The sequence below is a fragment of the Mustelus asterias genome, chromosome 9 (assembly GCF_964213995.1).
Source record: "Mustelus asterias chromosome 9, sMusAst1.hap1.1, whole genome shotgun sequence".
NCBI classification, from domain to species: domain Eukaryota; kingdom Metazoa; phylum Chordata; class Chondrichthyes; order Carcharhiniformes; family Triakidae; genus Mustelus; species Mustelus asterias.
The window spans coordinates 69,172,326-69,185,240 of NC_135809.1; the positions used below are offsets into that span (position 1 = coordinate 69,172,326).

General features: G+C 51.4%; 1 protein-coding gene across 3 annotated transcripts in view; it reads right to left on the bottom strand.

Annotated features, from left to right (window-relative positions):
- The window catches only part of LOC144498735 (lysosomal acid phosphatase-like), a 94,336-nt gene that overhangs the window by 3,951 nt on the left and 77,470 nt on the right, over window positions 1-12,915 (bottom strand). For all 3 annotated transcript variants that reach the window (XR_013498750.1, XR_013498749.1, XM_078220326.1), the window contains exons 8-10: window positions 9,891-9,976; window positions 6,546-6,649; window positions 2,475-2,650 (exon numbers count right to left, since the gene is read on the bottom strand). Coding sequence is in view for 1 of the 3 variants with exons in the window: in XM_078220326.1 (XP_078076452.1) it covers window positions 2,475-2,650; window positions 6,546-6,649; window positions 9,891-9,976 (366 nt within the window). In the remaining 2 variants the exon portion in view is untranslated. The remainder of the gene's footprint in view (window positions 1-2,474; window positions 2,651-6,545; window positions 6,650-9,890; window positions 9,977-12,915) is intronic.

Here is a 12,915-nt window from a genome sequence, read left to right on the forward strand (position 1 = left end):
AATCCCTCTAACCTACGCATCCCGGGACACTAAGGGGCAATTTAGCATGGCCAATTAACCTAACCCGCACATCTTTGGACTGTGGGAGGAAACCGGAGCACCCGGAGGAAACCTACGCAGACACGAGGAGAATGTGCAAACTCCACACAGACAGTGACCCGAGCCGGGAATCGAACCCAGGTCCCTGGAGCTGTGAAGCAGCAGTGCTAACCACTGTGCTACCGTGCCGCCCACTGCTTTCTTATATACAGGTAGATAAGGCATTGGTAAAATTGACCACAAAACTCCCCCACCCTGCAACAAAGACTCCTCACCTTGGTTCATACATGGATAATTTTAGGGGCCTGGTACCTGGAATGTCAAAATCCCTGGAAGCTGCTCACCAGGCAGTGAGTACATTGGGAAGGAGAGGAACAGACTGGAAGAGGAGGGAAGGGCCATGTGGGGCTGGAGGGGGGGGGGGGGGGGGGGGGAACGGGGCTGGAGGGGGGGGGGGGGGGGCCGTGGGGCTGGAGAGGGGCCCCGCAGGGCTGGAGGGAGCAAATGGTTTTGAATGTTTATGATCGCTGAAGTTTCTGACTTTTGTTTGACTGTTGCAGTCTCCATTTTGTGTCATGGTGGTAGTTCAGAAATCCCACCGTGACCTGTCACTCTCTGCCACATCTCCTTCACAGGAAGGCAGTGGACTGGAAAGATACACAATTCTCTGTGCCCCCGCCATGTGTTTCGAAGCCGCTTGTCTCTTCCAAAGGTCGCGGACTCCCCAAGTCACAGGTATCAGTGACTGTCTCCCAGGTGTCAGTTTCAATATCTGCCACCTTCACACCTCACTGATCCATCTGTGTAGCAGAGGTATGGATACCCAGGAGGTTGCGATCTAAGTGGTCAGTTCACTATGATTCTTGGGTATACAGCCATCATCCATTAGGTTGCTGTTATTTCCACACACTCTTACTCAGCTTGACATAACAGTTGCAGTTACTGTGAAGTGGGTGTGGATTTCAACAAGTGACAGATTGTTGGAGCTATCAACAATTTCACATTATCAGTACTGAAAGCTGGTGATAAGGCAACATCCTGGACCACGGCACCCATCTTCCTGGCACTAACGGTCAAACCACAATCTGACAGATTTGAGAGAGTCTGTCCGTTTTCCACTGAAGGCATTCCTCCATATCAGCAAAGAGCAACTTTGTAAATGCAGTGACTAATTTAGGGGTTTCACAAAGCTTCATCCTGACATAACATCCAGTCTAACCCAAACCCAGCTTTCTTCAGCCCTTCAGACAGTTTGAACAATTTCCAAGCGTCTCAGCTTAAAACCAATTCCCCCCTCATAGTGTTGGGATGGGATGGTTACTGCAAATCAACAAGTCCAGCAGGAACTGAACAGAGGTTCAGCACAAACGAGAGTTCAGCCCAACCTGTGTCCACGGGGATCCCAGAGATGCTGTCTCTGATGTGTGCTGGAAATTAGATAACTTTTTCAAGGTGTCAGCACAGACATGATGGGCCAAATAGTTTCCTTTGTTCCAAGATTTTATGACTCAATAACGACCAGAAATAACATTTAATTGGTTAGTGAATCTCAGAATCCCAGGAAACATTCACCTCTATTATTATTGGGATCACCCATTTTTCTAATCTGTGAGAGCACTCTCTGATACTCTATTACAGGGGGAATTTGCTGGAGCTGTTGCCAGTTCTAATGGCAAATGGGGAAGCAATCAGAGAACCCAAGTACAAACCTAGGTGAGATGGTTTGCTGAGAGATGGGCAAAAACAATTCTTGGTCTATAACTGCAGGCCTGTGTAAACGTGATCAATTACTTCTGAACTTGTTGTACCTATAATGTCTGCCTATTGAAATATGGGGTGCTACTGATGGCTCCCACTCTCCCATTAATTATGCTGTCATACAATTAGATGTTGGGCCAATCATAGAATCTATTATATGTAAGGGTTGCAGGTTGCTTTAAGAGCTGATCACATGATTTGATGGTGACATCATTCGCGTGTTGCCACAGGCTGCTATTTTGCTTTCAGTTTGTATTTTGTGCAATTCGGAGAACATCTCTTTCAATAAACCTTTTTGTTGGTAGTTTGAATCTGTGTGCAAACCATGTTATTTGTTAAGACCCAGAACCCCAAACATAGTTAGGACATTACAGAATCATAGAATCCCGACAGCGCAGAAGGTGGTCATTCGGTCCATCATGTCTGCACTGACTCTCCGACATAGCAATTTACTCGGGTTCACCTTGGTCACCCACCAGTCACGCAAGGCTGGAATCAAACTTGGATCCCTGGCGCTGTGAGGAAGAAGTGCAAAGCACTGTGGCACCGTGCCGCCCCAAGTGAACAGGAAATCCAGGGCCCAACACTGTCAGCCTGGATGGAGCAATCAATGACAGACCGCCACAGATCAAAGTTCGCTGTCAGTGAGTTTATTGAGTTGTTTATTAATACAATACCTATTTGGATGCTGCTGCGATGAGCTTGGCATTCCTCGTGCCAGTTCTCTGGGATCACGTCTGCAGTAAGTAGGATGAATTTTTCTAATGGGCAGCTTTCGGTACAGGATGGTAGAGTGAGAAGGTGTGTCTCGGAACTACTCCCGTTTTTATAGTACATTGTCACAGTGAAGGACCTGTAAAAACCATATGCAACATTTACAACAGGAGGGGGCCATATCAACTATCTTGGTGCTCAAATTAGATTCCCATTTCACACAATCCCATTTCTTTCCGTCCCTCTCTCTCACTGGTCCCATTTCTCTTGCACTCTCTGTGTGTCAATCTCTGTCTCTCCCACCAAGCCATTCTCACTATCCTCTTCTCTCTCTCTTCCGAGACTGATTCTCTTCTTCTGCTAGCTCTATTTCCCCATTCTCTCTCATCCCAGATCAATCAGAATTTCCAGTCTAAGCATTCACAATTTGGTGAGATGGACAGTTCCAGAGATTCCCAACCCTTCGAGCGAAGGAATTTCTCCCATGTGTGTGAAATGATCATCCCCGTACTTTGGTGCTGTGCCCCATGTTCCAGATTCCCCAACCAGGGGAAACAACCTCATGATGAGAATATCTTATTTTCCAGTGTTTTCCCAATATCACTATGTCATGCTGTGAAACAGACTTGTGTATGGGTGTGACAAATTGAATTTGACTGCAAGGTTAAAAAAAATCAAGAAGAGATTAGGTGTAAAATCAAGTATTTTGAAGTGGAGAAGTGTAGGACTAAATTGGATTCCAGTGAGCAGCATGAAGGGAAATTTGCATTATGAAGATAAAGAAGGTAACTTGAAGTTTAACTATCATGTTTTTAAAGGAAAAGGTAGAATTGGTGAAAATCATAAGTGTACAAAGCAAAGTATTAGGTTTATTTTTACCTAAAAGTAGTAGCGATAAAATATGAAAGATTTGTATATCATGGGAAAGGGAACTCTCAAAGGGATGCGAAAAAACAATAAATTGAAAGATGAAAGGGGAACAAAATGAGAGATTTAAAGGCTGTTTAGGAGTTGTGCAGTCACGAGATCTTGAAGAGCATCCTGGAGTCCAAAGACAGACCTGTGAAAGCTGATTGAAATTTGAGTGACTATAAATTATATATTTTTTGTTAATAAGTGGGAATGGTAATTATCTAAACAGCATTCCATTAGAATAGTGTTTTATTTGGTTTGTTAATAGTTTAGTCAACCTGTTTACTGTTAGATAAATAAATTGCTACTTGTTGATTTTACAGAGGGTCTCAGGTAGTTATTTTGATTTGACCATTAAAAGCTGTTGAGATGCAGATAATCCCCCTTCTCACAAACTCTTCAACAGATTATGAAGTTATTTTGATTTAACCACTAAAAGTTGCTGAAGAGCAGATCATACTATTTCTCACACTTTAACAGATTATGAAGGGAGGTACTTCTCTTTGAGTGGTTAAGTGTTAGTCCTCCGAGAAGAAATCAACTTGCTTTTTGTAACAATTCACACCTAAATTGACCCTCCTAAACGCATCACCTCGCATTTGTCCAGATTAAACTCCATCTGCCATTTCTGCACCCAAGTCTCCAATATATCGATATCCTGTTGCATCCTCTGACAATCCCCAGCACTATCAGCAACTCCACCAATTTTCATTTCATTCACAAATTTACAAATCAGACCACCCACATTTTCCTCCAGATCACCTGATGAAGGAGCAGCGCTCCGAAAGCTCGTGATTCAAAATAAACCTGTTGGACTTTAACGTGGTGTTGAGACTTCTTACTGTGCCCACCCCAGTCCAACGCCGGCATCTCCACATCACGTTCTATAACCAAGCCAGTTCTGTATCCATCTAGCCAGCCCACGCTGAATCCCATGTGATTTTAGTTTTTGTACCAGTCTGCTATGTGGGACCTTGTTAAACGTCTTACTAAAGTCCATATAAATTACATCCACAGCCCTTCCCTCATCAATTATCTTTGTCACACTTCAAAAAACTCAATCAAGTTGGTGAGACCTGACCTTTCCCACACAAAACCATGCTGCCTGTCATTAGTCCATTTTCTTCCAAATGTGTATATATCCTGTCCCTCAGTATCTTCTCCAAAAGCTTCCCCACCACTGACGTCAGACTTATCAGCCTATAATTTCCTGGAGTATCGCTGCTTCCTTTCTTCAATAAGAGAACAACATTGGCTATTCTCCAGTCCTGTGGAACCTCACCTGTGGTCAAAGAGGATGTGAAGATATCTGAAAAGGCCCCAGCTTTTCTCCCCTTGCCTCCCGCAGTAATGTCATAGAGTCATCGAGGTTTACAGCATGGAAACAGGCCCTTCAGCCCAACTTGTCCATGCCGCCCTTCTTTTTTTTAAACCCCAAAGCTAGTCCCTGTTGCCCACATTTGGTCCACATCCCTCTATACCCATCTTACCCATGTAACTGTCTAAAGGCTTTTTAAAAGACAAAATTGTACCCACCTCTGCTACCACGTCTGGCAGCTTGTTCCAGACACTCAGCACCCTGTGTGTGAAACAATTGCCCCTCTGGACACTTTTGTATCTCTCCCCTTAAACCTATGCCCTCTGGTTTTAGACTCTCCTGCCTTTGGGAAAAGATATTGACTATCTAGCTGACCTGTGCCCCTCATTATTTATAGACCTCTATAAGATCTTCTATGCTCCAGAGAAAAAAGTCCCAGTCTATCCAGCTCTCCTTATAACTCAAACCATCAAGGCCTGGTAGCATCCTAGTAAATCTTTTCTGCACTCTTTCTAGTTTGATAATAGGGTGACCAGAACTGTACACTGTATTCCAAGTGTGGCCTTACCAATGTCTTGTACAACTTCAACAAGATGTCCCAACTCCTGTATTCAATGTTCTGACCGATGAAACCAAGCATGCTGAATGCCTTCTTCACCACTCTGTCCACCTGTGACTCCACTTTCAAGGAGCTATGAATCTGTACCCCTAGATCTCTTTGTTCTGTAATTCTCCCCAATGCCCTACCACCAACTGAGTAAGTCCTGCCCCGGTTCAATCTACCAAAATGTATCACCTTGCATTTGTCTAAATTAAACTCCATCTGTCATTCATCAGCCCACTGGCCCAATTGGTCAAGATCCCGTTACAATCCGAGATTTCCTTCTTCACTGTTCACTATGCCACCAATCTTGATGTCATCTGCAAACTTACTAACCATGCCTCCTATATTCTCATCCAAATCATTAATATAAATGACAAATAACAGTGGACCCAGCATTTATCCCTGAGGCACGTGTGGGATAGATCCCATCCGGGTCCGGGGACTTGTCTACCTTAATGCAATTTAGGATACTCAACAGTTATTCCTTCAATATACTGATATTATCTGGAGTGTTCACGCATTTATTCCTAGCTTCAACATCTGTCATGTCCTTCTCCTTGGAGAATACCGATACAAAGTACTCACTAAGGATCTCATCCACTTCGTGTGGCTTTAAAAATTTCATGCCATTTAAAAAAATTCTGCTTTTCTATTCTTACGACTAAAGTGAGCAATCTCACATTTCACAATATGATATTCCATCTGCCATCTTACTGCCCACTCACTCTCCTGTCTATATCTTTTTGCAACCTCTTTGTGTTCTCTTAACAGTTTTGTATCATCCACAAGCCAAGCCACAACAATCGCTGCCTCTCATTAACATCGATTGTGAAAAGGCACCCGCATTGATCCTTACGGCACTTGACTAGTCAAAGCCGAGCAATGTGAAAAAGTCTCCTTTATTTCTCGGCTTCCTATCTAACTAATCTTAACCGCATTTGTTCCAATTAGATGACTTGTAGGATCTGCTCTCACAGTAACTATCCCCACACTGAAGAAAACAATTGGATGGATCAAATGATGGAGTCCCCAGCATCGGGACTATATGTGGGACCAGATAATGGATGTAGATCTGCAGTTGAAATAATGCCGTCTGTTAATATCAGTGGAGAGAATAAACCAACACACAATGGTCCTTTGGAAACGGACCACCAACAGCAGGGAGCAGGAGGATGCAGTTAAAATAAATCTTGACTGTACCCATTTTCCTCTTGGTAAAGCTCAAATATGTGGCAGGCAGCATAGTTTGGAGCGAGTCTGTATATATCTAGAGCCATTTGAAGTGCGATGATGGTTGTGTCATGCTGTGAAAAATGAGAAATTCACAATGGATCAAATGACTAAAGTGGTTCAAAAGAAAACAGCCGAAAACTAAGACTAACATCGTTCGTGGCATGTTTAATGGAACTGCTGGCAAACTAAATATAGCCGTAAATCACAGAGAGTTCGGCGCTGGAGCTGAGCGCAGAAGGTTTGACACCAGCGCCGGCCGCAGGGTGCACGACGATGGCCGCAGGGCGCTCGACGCCGACGCTGGCTGCAGGACGCTCGACGCTAGCACCGGCCGCAGGGCGCTCGACGCCAGTCGGAGGGCGCTCGACGCCGACGCTGGCCGCAGGGCGCTCGACGTCGGCTGCAGGGCGCTCGACGCCGGCCGCAGGGCGCTCGACGTCGGCCGCAGGGCGCTCGACGCCGGCCGCAGGGCGCTCGACGCCAGTCGGAGGGCACTCGACGCCGGCGGATGCAGTTTCACACCGGGGGTGCCCGATACGGGCGCCGGCCGGCCACTCGACGTCGGCCGCAGGGCGCTCGACGCCGGCCGCAGGGCGCTCGACGTCGGCCGCAGGGCGCTCGACGCCGGCCGCAGGGCGCTCGACGCCAGTCGGAGGGCACTCGACGCCGGCGGATGCAGTTTCACACCGGGGGTGCCCGACATGGGCGCCGGCCGGCCACTCGACGCGGCCGCAGGGCGCCCGACGCCGGCTGTGGGGCGCCCGACGCCGGCCGCAGGGCGTGCGACGCCGGCGCCGGCCGCAGGGCTGTCGACCCCAGTGCCGGCCGCTCGACGCCGGCTTCAGGGCGCGCGACACCAGCGCTGGCCGCAGGGCGCTCGACGCCGGCCGCAGGGCGCTCGACGCCGGCCGCTCGACGCCGGCGGATGCAGTTTCACACCCTGGTGTGTGTGTTTCACACCGGGGGCGCCCGACACGGGCTCCCAACGCGGGGGCGCCCGACGCCGGCCGCCCGATGCCAGCATCGAGCGCAGGGCGTTTGGCACCGGTGTCGAGCGCAGGGCGTTTGGCACCGGCGTCGAGCGCAGGGCGTTTGGCACCGGCGTCGAGCGCAGGGCGTTTGGCACCGGCGTCGAGCGCAGGGCGTTTCGCACCGGCGTCGAGCGCAGGGCGTTTCGCACCGGCGTCGAGCGCAGGGCGTTTGGCACCGGCGTCGAGCGCAGGGCGTTTTGCACCGGCGTTTGGTACCGGCGTCGAGCGCAGGGCGTTTGGCACCGGCGTCGAGCGCAGGGCGTCTGGCACCGGCGTCGAGCGCAGGGCGTTTGGCACCGGCGTCGAGCGCAGGGCGTTTGGCACCGGCGTCGAGCGCAGGGCGTTTGGCACCGGCGTCGAGCGCAGGGCGTTTCGCACCGGCGTCGAGCGCAGGGCGTTTGGCACCGGCGTTTGGCACCGGCGTCGAGCGCAGGGCGTTTGGCACCGGCGTCGAGCGCAGGGCGTTTGGCACCGGCGTCGAGCGCAGGGCGTTTGGCACCGGCGTCGAGCGCAGGGCGTTTGGCACCGGCGTCGAGCGCAGGGCGTTTCGCACCGGCGTCGAGCGCAGGGCGTTTCGCACCGGCGTCGAGCGCAGGGCGTTTGGCACCGGCGTCGAGCGCAGGGCGTTTAGCACCGGCGTCGAGCGCAGGGCGTTTGGCACCGGCGTCGAGCGCAGGGCGTTTGGCACCGGCGTCGAGCGCAGGGCGTTTCGCACCGGCGTCGAGCGCAGGGCATTTGGCACCGGCGTCGAGCGCAGGGCGTTTGGCACCGGTGTCGAGCGCAGGGCGTTTCGCACCGGTGTCGAGCGCAGGGCGTTTGGCACCGGTGTCGAGCGCAGGGCGTTTCGCACCGGTGTCGAGCGCAGGGCGTTTCGCACCGGCGTCGAGCGCAGGGCGTTTGGCACCGGCGTCGAGCGCAGGGCGTTTGGCACCGGCGTCGAGCGCAGGGCGTTTGGCACCGGCGTCGAGCGCAGGGCGTTTGGCACCGGCGTCGAGCGCAGGGCGTTTGGCACCGGCGTCGAGCGCAGGGCGTTTGGCACCGGCGTCGAGCGCAGGGCGTTTGGCACCGGCGTCGAGCGCAGGGCGTTTGGCACCGGCATCGAGCGCAGGGCGTTTCGCACCGGTGTCGAGCGCAGGGCGTTTGGCACCGGCGTCGAGCGCAGGGCGTTTCGCACCGGTGTCGAGCGCAGGGCGTTTCGCACCGGTGTCGAGCGCAGGGCGTTTCGCACCGGTGTCAAGCGCAGGGCGTTTGGCACCGGCGTCGAGCGCAGGGCGTTTGGCACCGGCGTCGAGCGCAGGGCGTTTCGCACCGGCGTCGAGCGCAGGGCGTTTCGCACCGGCGTCGAGCGCAGGGCGTTTCGCACCGGCGTCGAGCGCAGGGCGTTTCGCACCGGCGTCGAGCGCAGGGCGTTTGGCACCGGCGTCGAGCGCAGGGCGTTTAGCACCGGCGTCGAGCGCAGGGCGTTTGGCACCGGCGTCGAGCGCAGGGCGTTTGGCACCGGCGTCGAGCGCAGGGCGTTTCGCACCGGCGTCGAGCGCAGGGCGTTTGGCACCGGCGTCGAGCGCAGGGCGTTTGGCACCGGCGTCGAGCGCAGGGCGTTTCGCACCGGTGTCGAGCGCAGGGCGTTTCGCACCGGTGTCGAGCGCAGGGCGTTTGGCACCGGTGTCGAGCGCAGGGCGTTTCGCACCGGTGTCGAGCGCAGGGCGTTTGGCACCGGCGTCGAGCGCAGGGCGTTTGGCACCGGCGTCGAGCGCAGGGCGTTTGGCACCGGCGTCGAGCGCAGGGCGTTTGGCACCGGCGTCGAGCGCAGGGCGTTTGGCACCGGCGTCGAGCGCAGGGCGTTTGGCACCGGCGTCGAGCGCAGGGCGTTTGGCACCGGCGTCGAGCGCAGGGCGTTTGGCACCGGCGTCGAGCGCAGGGCGTTTCGCACCGGTGTCGAGCGCAGGGCGTTTGGCACCGGCGTCGAGCGCAGGGCGTTTCGCACCGGTGTCGAGCGCAGGGCGTTTCGCACCGGTGTCGAGCGCAGGGCGTTTCGCACCGGTGTCAAGCGCAGGGCGTTTGGCACCGGCGTCGAGCGCAGGGCGTTTGGCACCGGCGTCGAGCGCAGGGCGTTTCGCACCGGCGTCGAGCGCAGGGCGTTTCGCACCGGCGTCGAGCGCAGGGCGTTTGGCACCGGCGTCGAGCGCAGGGCGTTTGGCACCGGCGTCGAGCGCAGGGCGTTTGGCACCGGTGTCGAGCGCAGCACATTTAGCACAGCCAGTTTTTCCGATTGATGACTCACCGCTGAGTACATGATCAATTTGTGAGTGGAATTGGTCCCATTTACAACTTGAGCAATGTTTTGGAGGATTTGCTTGAGGAGCACGCCTGTAACAAGAACAACTCTTTAGATGTTAAGGAACAGAGGTAAACACAAGAACAATAAAGACTAATCAACAGGTAATTACCAAGTTAACACACCCTTATTGAATTACATAATTCCCATCACAGGACAAAACTGCGAACCCAGTGTCCCATGGTATTCGAGGCAAGGTACTAACATGGATTGACGATTGGCTGTCAGACAGAAGGCAGAGAGTTGGGATAAAAGGTTCTTTCTCAGAATGGCAACCGGTGACAAGTGGTGTCCCGCAGGGTTCAGTGTTGGGGCCACAGCTGTTCTCTTTATATATTAACGATCTAGATGACGGGACTGGGAGCATTCTGGCCAAGTTTGCCGATGATACAAAGATAGGTGGAGGGGCAGGTAGTATTGAGGAGGTGGGGAGGCTGCAGAAAGATTTAGACAGTTTAGGAGAGTGGTCCAAGAAGTGGCTGATGAAATTCAACGTGGGCAAGTGCGAGGTCGTACACTTTGGAAAAAAGAATAGAGGCATGGACTATTTTCTAAACGGTGACAAAATTCATAATGCTAAAGTGCAAAGGGACTTGGGAGTCCTAGTCCAGGATTCTCTAAAGGTAAACTTGCAGGTTGAGTCCGTAATTAAGAAAGCAAATGTAATGTTGTCATTTATCTCAAGAGGCTTGGAATACAAAAGCAGGGATGTACTTCTGAGGCTTTATAAAGCACTGGTTAGGCCCCATTTGGAGTACTGTGAGCAATTTTGGGCCCCACACCTCAGGAAGGACATACTGGCACTGGAGCGGGTCCAGCGGAGATTCACACGGATGATCCCAGGAATGGTAGGCCTGACATACGATGAACGTCTGAGGATCGTGGGATTATATTCATTGGAGTTTAGGAGGTTGAGGGGAGATCTGATAGAAACTTACAAGATAATGAACGGCTTAGATAGGATGGACGTAGGGAAGTTGTTTCCATTAACAGGGGAGACTAGGACGCGGGGGCACAGCCTTAGAATAAAAGGGAGTCACTTTAGAACAGAGATGAGGAGAAATTTCTTCAGCCAGAGAGTGGTGGGTCTGTGGAATTCATTGCCACAGAGGGCTGTGGAGGCCGAGACGTTGAGCGTCTTCAAGACAGAAATTGATAAATTCTTGATTTCTCGAGGAATTAAGGGCTATGGGGAGAGAGCGGGTAAATGGAGTTGAAATCAACCATGATTGAATGGTGGAGTGGACTCGATGGGCCGAATGGCCTTACTTCCGCTCCTATGTCTTATGGTCTTATGGTCTTATGGTCTCCCAAAGACTGGTCAGTGTGAGGACAGTTATTGCGAGAGCAGAGACTGTCCATGTGAGGACAGTTACTGTGAAACTAAGACTGGTCAGTGTGCGGACAGTTACTGCGAGATCAGGGACTGGTCAGTGTGGGGACAGTTACTGTGAAACCAGAGACTGGTCAGTGTGCGGACAGTTACTGTGAAACCAGAGACTGGTCAGTGTGCGGACAGTTACTGTGAAACCAGAGACTGGTCAGTGTGCGGACAGTTACTGTGAAACCAGAGACTGGTCAGTGTGCGGACAGTTACTGTGAAACCAGAGACTGGTCAGTGTGGGGACAGTTACTGTGAAACCAGAGACTGGTCAGTGTGCGGACAGTTACTGTGAAACCAGAGACCGGTCAGTGTGAGGACAGTTACTGCGAGATCAGGGACTGGTCAGTGTGGGGACAGTTACTGTGAAACCAGAGACGGTCAGTGTGCGGACAGTTACTGCGAGATCAGGGACTGGTCAGTGTGCGGACAGTTACTGCGAGATCAGGGACTGGTCAGTGTGCGGACAGTTACTGTGAAACCAGAGACTGGTCAGTGTGCGGACAGTTACTGTGAAACCAGAGACTGGTCAGTGTGCGGACAGTTACTGCGAGATCAGGGACTGGTCAGTGTGGGGACAGTTACTGCGAGATCAGGGACTGGTCAGTGTGCGGACAGTTACTGTGAAACAAGAAACTGGTCAGTTTGAGGGCAGTTACTGTGAAACCAGAGACTGTGAAACCAGAGACTGGTAAGTGTGGCGACAGTTACTGTGAGAGCAGAGATTGGTCAGTATGTTATCCAGAACTACTCTCAATTCTCCGGGTGTAATCTAACCAGGGCTTTGTGAAGATGAAGTCTGTCTTCTACCCCCTTGTATTTGAGTCCTCGCAACATAAAGACCAGAATTCCATCAACCTTTTGATTAATTTCTATTTGGGATATTTGAATGATCTGTGTACCTGTTTGGGACATGTTAATGATCTGTGTACCTGTTTGGGACATGTTAATGATCCGTGTACCTGTTTGGGACATGTTAATGATCTGTGTACCTGTTTGGGACATGTTAATGATCTGTGTACCTGTTTGGGACATGTTAATGATCTGTGTACCTGGATGCCTCCCCAAGTCTCATTTGGATCTTCATTGTTTTTCATTTTTCACCATTTAGAAAGTCCCCTGTTCTCTCCCCCCTTTATATCTGAAGTGAATCAAATCGCTACAGTTTTGTCTGTTCACTTAATCAGTTAATATCTCTTTGTAATTTTATATTTCTATCTACACTGCTGACAATGTTGCCAGTCTGTGTGTTTTTTCTATCATCTGACCCATCTAATAAACAGTTGGGACCCCAACACAGGGGCCTTCTAAGCTATTATGATTCCATCGCTGGTATATCACCAGCCACAGGGGCAGAGTGGCAGGTGAGTTGATAAAATGCCAGGGAACCACATCAGGAAGCCTCGCCCATGCAGCCCTACTGAGGAAGATTTGCAGTGATCAACTGCTTTTATCTTCAACTCTTTCACAAAGAGATGGCATCACTGGCTGGGCCAGCATTTGTTGTCTTTGAGGTGTAGTCCCAGCAGATTGCAGGGCGGAAAATGTAACCCCGTTATTAAAAAAAAGAGGGAAAAAAGGAATTACGTT